General features: G+C 41.2%; 1 protein-coding gene across 4 annotated transcripts in view; it reads left to right on the forward strand.

The window, feature by feature from the left end:
• The first annotated feature begins 1,278 nt into the window (after positions 1-1,278).
• Positions 1,279-16,166, forward strand: part of KITLG (KIT ligand) — an 86,879-nt gene continuing 71,991 nt past the window's right edge. For 2 of the 4 annotated variants that reach the window (XR_004286728.1, XM_032346814.1), the window contains exon 1: positions 1,291-1,717. Coding sequence is in view for 3 of the 4 variants with exons in the window: in XM_032346814.1 (XP_032202705.1) it covers positions 1,703-1,717 (15 nt within the window). In the remaining variant the exon portion in view is untranslated. Of the gene's footprint in view, positions 1,718-16,166 lie in introns of all 4 variants that reach the window. The other 2 variants (XM_032346816.1, XM_032346813.1) reach the window with 2 other exon arrangements.

Below are 16,166 nucleotides of genomic sequence, written 5' to 3' on the forward strand. Positions count from 1 at the left end.
GCTGAAACAGGCAAGACAAGGAATTCTCCCCTAGAGCTCCTATAAGGAATGCAGCACAGCCAACACTTAGCCCAGTGAAATCCATCTTGGTCTTCTGATCTCCAAACCGCAAGATAATACACTTGTGTTGTTCTAAGCCATTAAATTTGTGGTTATTTGGTACAGCAGCCATAGAAAACTAACTCAGTGAGGTTCAAATTTTACCTAGTTTCTGCTGTCATGGTTATAAGTTTGGCATATTTATTTGTTAACAAAGGCACACTGAGCTAATTAATGCAAATTTCGAATCCTACTCTCATTAAAATACCTAATTCCTAAATTTATACATTATTCTTGTTCCAAAAAAATTATTGATGTTATGTCTAACATTTTGTTTTAAAAAATTAACACAATTCTTTTTAATTATCTCCAGTTATAAGAACAAAAATAGAAGAGTTTTGCGGAGGCAATAAAATACTTGTTCTAAGTATTTTTTTTTAAGGCTATAGAGCCAGACGACTCTGGATTCAAATTAAGATGCAGCATTTACTAGCTGTAGTTTGGGAAAATTGACCTAAGCCTATGTTTTGTCATCCATAAGATGGGAATAAAAATGATAGTTTTGTTAAGTAAAATCTTCAAAAAAAAAAAAATGATAGGTTTGAGGTTACTATAGGTTTGAGGGAGAGAGTCAACAGAAGAATCTACCAAAAGTCCTTTGCATGACACCTGGTATGTACTTAAGTTAATCACATAATGCTGTTAGCTACTACCACTGTTTTTTTCTTATCTTTCTGATTTCCAAAATATCTCTAAGAAAAAAGTACAACTTTCAAACACTTGCTGTTATCGACCTGCATATTTAATAACCTATAGCTTCTCTTTTGATGTTAATTTCTAAAGAAGCAGCAGGAAACCATTCTTAAAATAGCATCTCCCTCAGAATACTTAACCCTGAGTCAACAATTCTTTTAAAAATTATAAATATTCATTCATTCACTAAATTGTTAAAAAAAATAAATAAAAATAGAGGGGTAAGACAATGGCCTAACTGCAGATTCCAGTTAAGCTCTCCCACCCCAGTCCCCAAGGCGGGGCGGGGTGAGTTCTTTGCTAGGCACCCAGTGAACTCCTCTCGCGAACCGTCTCAGTGTAAAAGGGGGGAGCTCCCAGCTCTCCTCAGCGCGCGTCTGTCCCCGGGCGGTGCCAGGTGAATCCTGGCGGAGCGGGGAGGCCGAGCCGGGACTGGCAGGACCCGGCACGCGGCGCGAGCTGCGGCTGCAGGTTAAGCTTCACCCTCGGCGCCCTCGTGGCTTCCCTCTGGTGCGCGCCCGCTGCGGCCAGGCGAGAGGAAGCGTTTGGCCTGATTCGTTCAACTTCGGGGGCATTGGCCGCGCTCTGGCCGCCCTCCCGGGTCTCCCCCCGCGCCCCTGCAGCGTCTCGCTTCCCCGGGGCTCCGGAAGGGAAGGAGGCGTGTCCGGAGCAGGCGGGAGGGACCGGTATAAAAGTGCTGGCGGCGCGCCGGGCCGGGCTTCACTTGCCGTCTTGCGCCGGGACGAGGAGCGCCGCGGGAAGCACGGGCCGTGGAGAGGGCGCTGCGCTCGGGCTACCCAATGCGTGGACTATCTGCCGCCGCTGCTCGTGCAATATGCTGGAGCTCCAGAACATCTAAACGGAGTCGCCACACCGCTGCCTGGGCTGGATCACAGCGCTGCCTTTCCTTATGAAGAAGACACAAGTGAGTAGGGCGCACCGGGAGCTTGCCGGCTCTCCTAGAAAATCGCTCCCGGAGCCCGGGGAGGGGAGTGGGGGGGGAGGCTGGCTCGTCTCCGCACCGGCTGCCGGGGCGTGTGGGGCTGTTCCCGCGGGACGAGCCAAGAGGGTGCGAGGGAGGCGGGCGTGGAGTGCGAGTCGGAGCCGCCCTGGTCGGGTGAGCCCGAGAGACGGAGTGGGAGCGATGAGACGGAGCTGGTGTCAAGTTTGGAGTCGAAGCCGTTAAGTTTGGAGCTGTCAGTCGGGAACCGCAGTTCCTTTAAAATGGAAGGATCTGCTGCTCTTTGGCCGGAGAGTTATCACGGGAGGGCATTTCTTCGCACGGGAGATATTTTCCCGTGGATCCCGGGAGATTACAAAACAGCTCCCAGAGCACCACGCTCGCTCCCTCTCGAACCCAGGTTTTTGTGCAGCGCCTAGGTTGGTGGGCGCGGGGCTCGTGCGGACTCGGGTGCAGCCGCGGGAGCGGAGCCAACGCGAGCTCCTTAGCAGCGGCGCTCCGCGAGGCGGGGAACCTGCCCGCCAGCCCCGGAAACTTGGCTCTGCGCGGTCTTTGCCAGGTTTGCGGCTCTGGGTGAGTTTCCAGAGAGCCATCGATGGGGTAATACCACCACAGTGCACCCACCTTCTTCCATTACAGAAGAGAGAAAAAAAGTTTGTTGTTGTCGTTTTGTTTTGCTTTTTAAACAGGCACCTCTAATGATAGTTATTGAGGTAATTCCCAGTGCGGCTAAATTGTGCATTATACATAAACACTGTGAGTAAAGCACCGCCCAGGGGTACAATTAGACTTTTTTCCCCCCCCCTTGAAGCAACTATCTGGCTTACAGTTTGGAAAGGCCTGCCACGGTACTCCCACCCACAGTTCCTTTCTCCACTGCAGTTCTTACCTCTTCCCATTTCTCCCCTTAGGGATTTATCTGTGTGTCTGCCGCGAATTGGGTAAAGCTGCCCTTTCACCCCCCAGGAGGATCTATCAGAGACTGCAATTCCGAGGGGTGGAAGTGGTGGGGTAAAAGGAAACTGAGAATTTGTCCAAATCGTCTGTTTAAGATGAAGATATCCATGTGCTGAAAATGCCTTGCTGAATGAATTGCTTTGTATCCTATTTTAAATTGATGTGTGGGCCTGAGAAATGTACACACTCAGAAGGAAGGAGGAAGAATGGAGCCCGATGCACAGGTGTGGAAAGGTCAGAGGAAAGGGACCTTTCCTGGCGGAAAGGAGGTTTGTGCTTCTGGAGACCGAGGAGCAGAGCACAGGTTCGTCTGGAAAGCGGATTAGTTTACAGGCAAAGCATTGAACACCACACCCAGGATCACGGCACTGTGCTCTTGAAATGCAAATATTAGAGACTGGCACCGAAAGAAAAGTTTTAATGTAATTATTTGACTGGTGCAAGCTTTCTGCTTTGTGGAATAATAAGCGCAGGGGACCAATTCCTTGTTCTAGGAGCATCTCCTCACATGAATGGTAGTGGTGAGACCCAGTGGAGAAATTGCTATGTTCTAGTTTAGGAGGGCGGGGGGAAGCCTAAACCTTCTTATTTAAACAAGAACACAGGAGCCAGATCAGGTTAATGTCCAACACTCCAAAGGGAGACGATGGACTACATGTCACTTTGAGAGTCAGTAGGATTGATGATCCTTGCACCCTTCCTTTGCAAAACAAATGTGAGCTCTCTAATCTCCTTTCTCGCTTTGATTAAATGGCTGTGTAAATCGGATTACATGGAATAATTCCATTGAAAACTAGAAAGAGGTCGATCTAGCCTGAAACGCGGTGGCGTTAGTGACTCAGTGCTGCCGACCAGGGACATTTGAGACCGCTAAGTATTTTAGAAATGTGACCTGCTCCAACCAAGTTAAAGTGCAAGCCCTTGGGGGATCTTGCTGATGTTAAAGGGTTTGCAGGCAAAGGAGGGCAGTGCCCTTGTTGAATGAAGGCATTCATTGCCTGGGATCTAATGACCTTCAAGGTTTCCTTTAAGGATACTTCTAGCAATTCCACATTCTTGCCACTACAAAGGAAGACACTTGGAAATAGTAGGAAATAAATAAAATCATGGAAATAGGGGAGGGGAATTAGATCCTTCTTCATATTGTTAAATTTCCTAATCTGGAAGTTAGAAAGAAATTTTCTGTGCAATTCTATGTGGGTGGAGAATAGCATAAGGAAATTAGACATTAATAAGTAAGGTCTTCTTTTTTTTTCTACTGCATCTAATGATATCCTTGCCAGGGAGGAATGTCTATTAATGTTCAACAGCTTAAGTAATCATTTATAAATATGGTATCCATACCAGAATTCTGTCATAAGGCAGCTGGTTCTGTATGTTTCCACTACCCAAGATACAAAATGAGAATTTAATAATAATAATAATAATAATAATAATAATAGTGATAAATTTTAACTTGAATTATAAGCTCTCCAAGAATCCCAGGGACACACAGGCATTCTGGCTTTTCACTCGAGCCCAATAAGTGTGGAAATTCCATCAACAACCACTTGGGGCTTGATAAATGATTCTGTCATTTATTTAGCTTGAGTGATGGACTTCAGTATTTGGAAAAGAATTACACCGGCAATAGTCCTTAGGAGCAATTGTAACAATAAATTGAATCACGAACCTACAGAAATGAATGTGCTTTGTATTCTTCAGATTTCTGCTTTTATTTTATTCATATTGTGTGGTTTTACATCTTCAGAAGAGAATTGTGGCTCTGGCTTAGAAGGAACATCTATTTCAATGTGTAATTGTTTTTTCAATGTAATGCTCTGATATACTGGTATATTAAATAACAATTGTGCAGTTTATTTGGCAAGGCTGGTTAGAAAGGAGCTGTCAGTTTAATGGGCCCGGAGCCATGTTTATCAATGTTGTACTTATATTTTAGTTTTGAGATGGTTTGTGAGAGTTTTCATGACTGCTGTCAGTTTTAGAAATACCAAGACAGGAAATATTCATCTTGCAAACAGTGTAGAAAGGCCATTTTAGGCACACATTAGTTCTCAGAAAAGAAACAAATAGAATGCTTGTTAGTTTTTGTTATTCCAAAGAAAATACCCTCTTTTGTCTTTATGAAATTTGTCATCTGCGTGATGATGCAAGTTTTAGAAAAAATTAACATTTACGAAAAGAGCATTTCTAAATTTTGTCCTTAAAGTCACTCAATTTGGAATGCGTGCTTTGAATTATTCTAATTTATATACTTCTAATTGATACATTCTGCCAAGACTTTAAAAGTCAAGTGCTAAGTCAATTACATTTAATAGAAAACAAGGAAAGTAACCATATGGAAATCTGAGAGCCTGAGCCAAACAAATTAAAATTGCTAAATTTTTTTATTTATGTCTAACTACCGATTTGAAGATAGCAATTGGGAGTCACATTTTTTCCTTTAATGGTAAGTGACTGAAATTCCTCCATCACCATAAATAACATAAAAAAAATTAAAAAAAAAAAAAAAAGCTCTGCCCCAATACTTAGTCAGAATATTGAAGGAAAGTTTCTTGCATGGTCCATTGAACCCAACTGCATGGGCCTTCCCCATCCGTGTCTAGGGAGTACCTAAGCTATTATGGAGAGATCGTGGGTTCTTGCTTTTGAGGACTTAAATTCTGATACCTGTTTTACCACTAGTAAGACAAATGACCCTCAGGCAAATGGTTAAACTTCTTAGGATTTCCAGGTTATAATCTATATGATGATTATCAACTAGTTATAAAGATTCTTCTCATATGATGATTGTAAAGGATTAAACAAAATTTTTTATTGGTCTCTATCCCAGCACAGTTCCTTGCTATAGTACAATCAGAATTTATTGTCCCTGAGAAGAAAATCCCCTTGCCAGCAATTTATAAGCCAGAGAAATACGGACTGTTGCATCTAAATGATGCTGAACCAGCAAAACAGAGAGGCCAAGTTTTTATAAATCTGGATCTATGGATTCAGTGCCTCCCATTATAGGTTGTTATCTGTTTATAGACTGTAATTAACACACATCAAACTAGGACTGTGTGAAAACAAAGGCACTATAGCATGAGCCATGTTAAAACCTTTAAAGTTTTTCTTTAAAGGTAAAACAGAGTAAGAGCTTTAGAATTGAAAACAAAGATAGGAACTGGAAGTATTATTACCATATCTGATTCACTTCCATATTTCCACATTCTTTTGAAGTTGCCCTGGTGTGATTCTGTTTATTGTGGACTAAAGGTACTTGCTTTTCTGAGGGAGGCCACACATTCGTTTCGGCAGGGTATCTTTACCAGGCAACGTGCAGTGCCTTTTTTTTTTTTTCTTCATTATGCAAGTTTGTGAGTTGTTTTTTTTTTTTCCTTGATTACCTTAATGTTCCCTTTTATAAATTAGGGTGTAAAGCATTTGGATATGAATCTGAGGAATGATACTTTATCTTTGTTTTCCAGTACATGAATCACAAGTGGCTGCAAGAGACTCTTTTTTGGTGTTAGTCACCTGTGTAGTCAGAACAGTTTATAAAACAAATTGAGGGAACGCCAGGATGCTTTTATAATCTACACTGTTTCCAGAGTTATTTTGTATAGACTTCGTCTCATAGAAACCATTGACTGTAGCTTACTAGTTTATAGATGCAGCAAGATGTTTTTGCCTTTCCACTTAAGTATGTGTATACTAAAAACTGTTTACAAGTGTTAGGAGTTTGAGAAAATTATCATTATTTCATCTTTACCTATTTCCTTCTGTCCAGGAAAAAAAGAAGGTGGGCGGAGGTGACTGATTTTCTTATAATTAGGCCTCATGGTTCTTTTTTTTAAATCACAATGTATGTCATCTAAAGAAAGACTGTTCTTTATGTAGCTCTGTTTCTCTTTTGGCTACATTTTACTATTTTTCTAGGTTGCCACATTGACTTGGGTGTTAGGGGATGGAGTTTCTTTTGCTAGCCCAGATACTAAGTTGTATGACTTTGGGAAGGCATTTTTTTTTTTTAATATTTTATTTATTTATTTGACAGACAGAGATCACAAGATCACAAGTAGGCAGAGAGGCAGGTGGGGGTGAGGGGGAAGCAGGCTCCCTGCTGAGCAGAGAGCCTGATGCGGGGCTCAATCCCAGGACCCTGGGATCATGACCTGAGCTGAAGGCAGAGGCTTTAACCCACTGATCCACCTAGGCGCCCCGGGAAGGCATTTTAATCTCTTCCCACCTTGGTTTCCTCAACTGTAATGTGAGAAAGAAGATGGGAATAGGTGATTTCTAAGTGCCTTTCAGTTCTAAAGTTTTTGATTTCTGATATTATAGTAAAATAGAGTTTTGAACCACATGGCATTTTAGCTTCCTTTAATTTGGAGAATAATGTAGCCATTGCTTTGGTATGAATACAAATTATAACCATTGTTTTATGATTATGAACCAGCCAATGGGGAGAAGTGAAAGATTTAAGTGTAAGATGTTGTACTTTGGGCCATTCCATCTTCTACTTGATAATTCTCTATAATAAGAATGCTATTTATAATTCCTATTTTAGCCATATCAATAGTTGAAGAGGATCTTTCTTTTTTCTTAATCTTTAAATTCTCCAGGGGAGGAAGAACCCTAAGGCAAGGTCAGACACCCAGAGGAGGTAAGCTTACAAAAGGTCATGAATGCTTCCCAGTATTTGCTCCTCTTTGCTGCCCTTGCAGTCTCCAACATCTGTGTGCAGGGAGTGGAAAATGGAGAGAATCTGGTCATGCAGTAGAGGTATTAGTGGGCAGAATCAGAAGAATGGGTCCTGTGTGCGGCTCTGGCTTCAGTGCCCATCACTGAGTCTTAGTAGGCTTGGGCAAGTCTTGGGCAAGTCATGGGCAAGTTATAGGCAAGTCTCTGAGTGGTAGTATTACCTGTGACTTGCACCCTAGAGTTAATCCTGAGAAGATCGTGAAGGGGAGGGTGTGTAGCTGGACACAGAGAAGCTGAAAGAGGGAACAGCCCTTTTGCTTCAGGGAAAAGATAGTTCCTGTGGATAACCCTTGGCTGAGTCTTTCCTTGCCCTGGCTTTTTGCAGATCTAATACAGTCTCTGGAACACCTCTTGCTTGCCTTCTTTCCTTAGCTTCTCTCTAAAACTGACGTTAGCTCAGGGTTGGGGCAAGCCTGGTAGCCAGCACTAGGTTTTCCTTAGCGATCAGAAGCCACGGCAGTCCTTTTCTTGTTGACAGGAGAATATCAGAAGATCAGGTGGACCTCTCTTCCAGACACGGGACCATGGATTTCTCAGAAAATACAATCATGACAATGATGCCAGTGCTTGTCTCCTCTAAATGCCCTCAGTCAAGTGAACTACCTATTGAAACAAACAAAAGGCAGGGATGCAGACAGTTAAGCAAGTAACAGTAGCGATAGACCAGCTCCTAGGATGCAGGAATTCAGCCCCTGACTTTGCAGGTGTAACTGTTGCCTTGGGGCTTTGAGTGCTGCCCATTAGAATGTGGTCTTCATGGGGGCCCTTAGGGTTTCTTTTCTTTGTTCCTGGTGCACAGACAGCAGCTCAAAAATCCAACAGTCACCTTGCAAAGGATGCCTTGCTCCCATGGGAAAGGGCGTAAAAGGCAAGCAAAAGTGCAAACCCACCGCCCCTGCTCACTTGAAAAAGTAAGCCACAGTCTCCATCACCTTTACAGAAAGGGCGTCTGCACTGCGTAATGTGCCTCCCCCTGCGGATTTGGGAGGAAAGAGCACAGCCCAGAGGGGGCCATTGTGTTTGTCTTGTATACACACACACTCTGTCACCCTTTCAGGAGCAAAAGTTCATCTTCTGAACAAAAAGCCCCGTGGGTGCTGAGAACTTTTGCCTCTTTTTTTACCTTGACGTAAAATCTCTGAAGCCAATAACCTTTCCATTTAAGTGCCTTGACTAAACTCCAGTATGCAAACGCCTCTTGTAATTGGTTTCTTTCTTCTAATGCAAGGTTTGAATGGTGTCCTAACCAGCTCACTTATAGCAATGACAACTTAATGGTGGCTATTTACTGTGAGGTTCTCTCTTATGATGAGTTTTCCACCACCTCCTTGGGGTCCCTTTCTCAATGTCCTCCTAAGCAACTGTGTTGTGAAAACACACAGATTCCTTGATTTCCAAGAAGAGTGTTGCCGAGAAAGTAGTTGTGTTAGAGATGCCTTGCCTTCCTCCTGGGATGTGTTGTCCATATGGATGGCTATTAAAATTTATATTCACTGCAGACCTTCGGATGAGGGCAGAGGGAGGAAGGGTGGCGAGGTTTCATATGAAATGATTTTCTAATGTGATCTCGAAAACCCAAGGATTGCAAAACAAGCCTTGGCAGTCACACATCATTATTTATGGTTCTGTGTCAACCTACAATTTAATGCTTCTGAAACCGGCAACACGTTAGGGATTTAGGTTTTTGATGGTCAACTAAAACTTCCTGTGATTGCTTTAGTTTGGATCTGGTGATTTTAGAAAACTACTCTATTTATCTGGCCCTGCCCAGGCATTTCTGATGTGTTCCATTAAGTAGAGGATGGACCAACACATGTTATTTGACTGCTTGTTAGAAAGATAAATTATCACAGTAGAGGGGAGTGGTTGGTGCTTTCTGCCTCCAGGTGGTCCAAAATGGGCACTGAAATGCAGGAATAAAAGGGAGTTAGAAAACATTCATGAAAATTGAAAAGCAGGTTATTAGCATAGTGTTTTTAATATTAGATTAAATAAATTCTATGTAGAAAAGCAAAGGGCTACAAAATAGGGTTCCTATAATTCTTGTTTTTGCATCAATTGTAATAGTTTTTTTTATTATTGTCAAAATTTTTCATTTTTTAACCCTTGCCTGGGAAAATATTTTTAAGATTCTAGAACATATTTGTTTATGATGTTCTATGACCATAGTATTATGTCTTAACAATATTCAGAAAATAGTAGACTTCTCCCAACTATTTGAAACCTGGATCTTTTTACTCCTAAACAATTCAATACACTTTAAAATCCCAAACTGATTTGACCATTATTTTAATTCTGTAGAAACGTCACACACAAATGATTCAGCTTGAAGAAAGGAAATTTATTATAGTTATGTGTCCAGTGTTTGACATTTAAATGTGTGGCTGTTTTAAAGAGCGTCCATCACTGTTTTATAAAATCAAATCACCCTGATGCTAAGATCATGCCAAAATGGCACTTAGTAGAAAACTGTTCCAAGATTGATTAATTCATAGAACTTTTCTTCTGGGAGGTAGGTTCTGTTTTTTCACAGATGAGGAAACTGAGATAAGGTCTTTCCTCTGCCAACTCCAAGTGGTTATTGCCAAGACTAGCAACCAAAGAGATTTAGCTGGCTCAACCCCAGTGTATCCATGAGGCTTATTCAGTACCTCAAAGATACACATTCTGGGGTGTCTGGGTGGCTCATTGGGTTAAGTCTCTGCCTTTGGCTCAGGTTGTGGTCTTAGGATCCTGGGATGGAGCCCCGCATTGGGCTCTCTGCTCAGCGGGGAGCCTGCTTCCCCTCCTCTCCCCCGCCCCCCACTCTCTGCCTGCCTCTCTGCCTCCTTGCAATCTCTTTCTCTCTCTGTCAAATAAATAAATAAAATCTTTAAAAAAAAAAAAGATACACATTCTGTTTATAGGAACAGTGATTCAGGTAGTAAAACAGCTGCCAGCGATATTAATTTAGACAACAAAAATTTCACAATTCTAGTTGCCTAGCAGATTCTATAAGCATCTAGGCTTATCCTAGATGCTTAATAAATACATGTTGAATGTTGTGGAATGACTGGATACTGGATTCAGGTTGTTAGGGGCTGATAAACTTTTAAGAACCTTTGTTGTTGTTGTTAAAACAGAAAGCAAATTTTAACTACCATATAGAAAACATGTCCATTATACAAACATGTGTTTGGTTGGTGATTGGAGGGGCTAGTTGGTTCACCATTCACAGCATTAATTTTCAGTGAATATGCCATGTCATTTACTAACCAAAATGGGAGACCATGCAAGAAAATAGAAAACAGTGGATTGGGTTCTAGATCAAATATATTATTGGTTCTGCCACTTACTAGCTCTATATGACTTGTAGTATTTCTCTCTGCACTTTACTTTCCTGATTTTTCAAATAGGTGTGGAAATAACTACTTATTATAGTATTGATGTGATGACTAAGTAGGATAGTGCCTAATAGCACAGTGATTTCCACTTAGTAGATAATCATTTCATTCTCTGCTAGAATAATCCTGGAGCGTTACAGCAAATCCCGTAAATCCAGCAAATGCTATAAAAATTATTTCATTATTAGCCATACCTGGCTTTGGCTATAAGACTTGCATTCTGAACAAATGAATTAAAGTAATCCCTAGAGATTGATGGCTTAACTGTCTTGTTTATATATTATCCACTTTTTTTTTTTTTAAGATTTTTATTTACTCATTTGACAGACAGAGATCACAGGTAGGCAGAGAGGCAGGCAGAGAGAGAGAGGAGGAAGCAGACTCCCCGCCGAGCAGAGAGCCCGATGTGGAGCTCGATCCCAGGACCCTGAGATCATGACCTGAGCTGAAAGCAGAGGCTTAACCCACTGAGCCACCCAGGTGCCCCTCTACTTTTTTTTTTTTTTTTTAACACTTATAAGCACTCAGTAAATTCAATAAAATTTTCCCCCAATTTGATCTCCTTTACCTTTCTTCTCTTCCTGAGAAAGGAGACACTTATACAAAATAGGCCAAAAGACAAGCTGCTTTCCAAGAGAAAGAATAGCTTATTGAGTAAGGAAGTGATAGGACTAGTTAGTAAGTTAGTATCTGGCTGCTCAGCACGGATGAGGCACCATGCCACACACTGCACAGGTAGGTCTCATTTGATTCTAGTTAAAAAAAAATTAAAAAAAAAAAAAAGAAGAGAGAAAGAAAGTGTTAAGAGAGAGAGATGTTGATTTTTTTTTTACACAAATAAGGAAACTAAAATTCAGAGAGATTAAGAAAATTTGTCCAAGATTAAAAGAAAAAAATGCAACTAAGTGGAAGAGTTTGGTTTTCAAACCAAGCCTGCCTAATTCTAACGACTAGATTCCTCCTAACGACTGCAGTAGAATGCACCCATCTTTCAGTATAAACGTACGTAGCCATTCTATCTGAAAGGCTTGCACTTGTGTGTGTGTGTGTGGATGATGTCCTTTAATCTTACATGGGCAAGACTGAGAGCAGGCCAACCTGAGTTTCCTTCCCCATGAGGGATGGGACCGGTGCTTCTGACCACCAGCACCACCTCAGCACCACCCAGGAACGTAAATAGTTGTGCTGAGTAATGAGACCCCCACAAGTTAGGGAGCCTGGGCTTGGTCACCAGCCTCTTCCACTCCTGTCTCCTTAGCCATAAAATGCATGCCTCATCTGTTGTGAGGGAGGCCCCTTAGAAACTCTAAAAATGCCTTTTACTTTATGGAATTCAGAATTACTGCCAAATCCTTGGTGTCTTTCAAAGAAAACGATATGGTTCTTGGCAGAGGGCAGATTTTAAAATATTTCTAAATTGTGTTTCAAAAAAACTTCTTGGGGGAAAAATAATGCATCAGGGATTACTGTAATCAATTTGCTCTGACCCTCTTTCATGCTATTTTTGAAGACAATTTTAAGTGGCTGCGATCATATTAGAAGACTATTTAATAATAATGTCCTTATGCTTATGTCTGGCTTTTAAAACTACCAGCCATTTAAGCTGTGACCTTTGCTTTGTGATTCCTTGTCCGTTCAGTTCAAGTGCATGAATGGTAAAAATAATTCTTTATGTTGATGTTTTGATTGTTTAAACAAATGCCTGTCAGAGTACGAGTACTTTTATAAGCGGTATCACTGGGTAACTTGACAATACTTTACTGGAAATGAAAACGTTAGCTAGAAGGAACCATTTGAGAGCAGGTGAAGGAGACAATAGAACAGAAGTGTGATGAACCAAAAAGACATCAGTTAGGGATGCCTGGGTGGCTCAGTTGGTTGGGCGGCTGCCTTCGGCTCAGGTCATGATCCTGATGTCCTGGGATTAAGTCCCACATCGGGCTCCTTGCTCAGCAGGGAGCCTGCTTCTCCCTCTGCCTCTGCCTGCCACTCTGTCTGCCTGTGCTCTCTCTCTCTCTCTCTGACAAATAAATAAATAAAATCTTAAAAAAAAAAAAAAAAGACATCAGTTAGCGGACCTGCTTTGGTTGGCTAAGCTGGTTGCCCTTAGCCCCAGTTTCCCCATTTGCCGAACAGGAAGACCAATAGTACCTTTCTCAAAAGTGGTTAGGCGTAAATGAAAAAATCCACAAAAAGCCCTTAGTCCAGTGCTTGGCACATTGGAAATACTAAATAAAATGTTTGCTGTTATCATGAGCATTAAACAAATGGTAAGTTTATCAATATCCATGACTTTTCTTAATTGCAAGCTCTCCACTGTCCTCATGAAAGGGAAAGTTGAAGCCATTCATCCAAACAAGTCAGGCTTCAGATTCACTTTAGTCCTGAATAATTTGATTGTTTTCATTCCCTACTTTAACAAAAATTGAAAAAGAGCTAAATGTGCCTAATTGTAATCGCAAGATAGTTTACCAAGGAGCACAGTTACTTCTTCCTATCATGTGCCCAAGGTCACAGAGCTAATACAAGGTAGAGCTGCTTTATGAACCAGGTGGTCTGAAACCAGAGTCTACATTCCTGAACTATGTGCTACACCTGGAACTGGAGGGACAGAACATGAGTCCTTTCCATGAACTGGTGAGTGCTTTCCTACTTTCCCTATCTGGGAGAAGTCATTTTCAGCATCCGCAGAAATATAGCCCTTTGTCGAAGGAGAATGGAAAGAATGCTTGTGTCTGAGCTCCAGGGCTCTCCTTCTGGCTTTTGACTCTATCTTGCAGGGGGATCTTAGGCAAATTATGCAGCTTGGCTTTCCTCTTTGTAAAATGTAATTCTTAGCACCTTTCCTTCCTGCCTGCCTTTCCTCCCTTTTCCTTTCTCCAGCCCCCTTCCTTTCCTTGTTTTCCCCCTAACTCACTTTTTTAACTTGGAAACAGTATGTTGTATACCTGCTTTGTGACTGTCACTCGCAGAATCACACTACTATAAATAATTTCCACTCTTAACACATTTTCCTACTGTATTGTTAAGCACAAAATTATGTTTGTGCAAAGTGCTTGACTCATTGGCCTCAAAGACACCTTTATAGTTAGAAGGAAGCCCAAGTCCTAGTTCTGTTATTCACCAAGACTGTGTGCATGTTATGAACATTCTTTCTCTAGGCCTTGATGTTCTCATATGTATAATGGGATAATAAGGGTAATAGTATGCAGTTGAAAAAGTACAAAGATTAAATGAGATAATAGATGGAAGTTGGTTGACCCAGAAGTAATGTTTGATAGGTGGTATCTGTAATCTTTCTGGGTGTATTTTACCAGCAAAAGATCAGAATACACCAGACTATGTACTGTTTCAGTGTGTTCCATTTGTGTGGTGGCTATAATAATTTCAAAATCTGTTGTCATTGAAAAGCAGAAATTATTATGGGTGATTATGGGAAATAGGATTGTGTAACAGTAAATTGAGGTTAGTAAGGGCTCTGGATCAGGGAGGATCACCATCCTCCAATGTAACTAAGGATGCTGACTGACATAGGGCTTGACTACCTCACAAGCTTGTGTCTGAGAGAGAGTTAATTATTAGAGTAGTGCTCTGTAGACTGTGCTGTTCTACTCAGGGGCCTAGAGTCATATTATTACTCTAAGCCTTGAGTGATTAAAAAATTCAAACTTTCCAAATCCTTAAAAGCTTTGTGTTTATTAATGTCTTCCAGAATAAGCCTGAAGCAACTTGATAGCATGTGTTGATAGCTTTGGAGACTTCTGGATCTGGAGTCACCTTTTCAGATTGGATGACTTTGATTCACTTAATTCTTGGAGTATTCTGATTTTCTCATTTGTAAAATAAAACTTATAATAGTGACTAATTCCTCGGGCAATTGTGAAGATTAAATGAGCCAGTACATGCAAAGGGCTAGTACCATACAAAATACCTGGGTAAATGCTGGTTGCTTTCAGGCAAAATGCATTTTTGCATTCAAAACCTTTTTTTGGGGGGGGGGAGGGTGCATGGGTTGAATTTATTTATTTATCATTTTTTTTAAGATTTATTTTAAAGATTTATTTATTTATTATTACAGAGATCACAAGTAGGCAGAGAGCCCGTGGGGGTAGGGGGTTGGTGAAGCAGGCTCACTGCTGAGCAGAGAGCTTTATATGGGGATGGATCCCAGGGCCCTGAGATCATGACCTGAGCAGGAGGCAGAGGCTTCACTCATTCAGCCACCCAGTTGCCCAGCATGTGTTGAATTTAATACGTGTGTCAGAATCAAGAGTTTGGGAGTGTTTTCAGGGTGAATTCAAGTTTTATTTTCTTGTAGGTAATTGTGTTTCAAGAGTAAGGCCTGGATTGTCCAGGTTAATCCCCAAGTAAGCTTTGTGTCAATCAAGACAGATGCAAGTTACTTTTATCAGTCCATTACTTCAGGTAAAGAAGCATTACATTCTTTGACAGAACATGAAACTATTATGTTCCCTTTTGATAAAGCGTTGACTTGTTCAAAGCACTTATGAAAGACTGAAAACAGCTCCTGTTTTCTAACATTGTATAATCTTGAGGCCATTTCTAGAGGTTTCTTGACTGAATCTTTGATAATCACTACCTCTGTGATTAAATTACCAATGTAGAAATGTGTGAAGTAATTTGGGGTTCAGTTCAGAGTAGACCTAACACAAAAACTTGAAACAAGACTGAAACCAAGGAGAAAATTTTCTTCTACATGCTAACATATATATATATATATATATATATATATATATATATATATATATATATTTAAAGTCCATTAATTTCAAACTCAAAGGAGAATGGGATGGAAACACTGACATTATACTATTTTTGTAAAGGACTGAGGAGGAGAGCTGGAGTACAAGGAAGCTTATTAGTTTGGCATCTTTCCCTGAAAATCTGTGTCCTGGCATTTGAGGGGTTCTGCAGGAACATCAGAACAAGAATTTGCTAACTCTGAAGATCATGTCTTGACTTCAACCATGTGGCATTGGTGTTTTAGTCCTTCCTCCCAGGGGTGCCCATTTCATTATCCAACAAAACAAATGGTGATTTCTGTTGTTTCAAAAGTTCCAATGCTCATCATCTAGAGTGATTAGAGGAAGTCTCACTATGTAACTGCTCTGGTTAAAAGCCTCCCCTGACTTTTCATTATGAGCAGTATAAAGTCCAAACCCTCAACATTCTATACAGGGTTCTCTGATTTGATTGTTGGCTATTTCCAGTACTCTGAGTAGTACATTTTATTACAGTGTCATCGAACAACGTACAGTGGTACAGGGATATACCCTGTACCACAGGATGCAGTACCACAGACTGCA

Source organism: Mustela erminea, chromosome 6 (genome assembly GCF_009829155.1).
Source record: "Mustela erminea isolate mMusErm1 chromosome 6, mMusErm1.Pri, whole genome shotgun sequence".
Classification (NCBI taxonomy): Eukaryota; Metazoa; Chordata; class Mammalia; order Carnivora; family Mustelidae; genus Mustela; species Mustela erminea.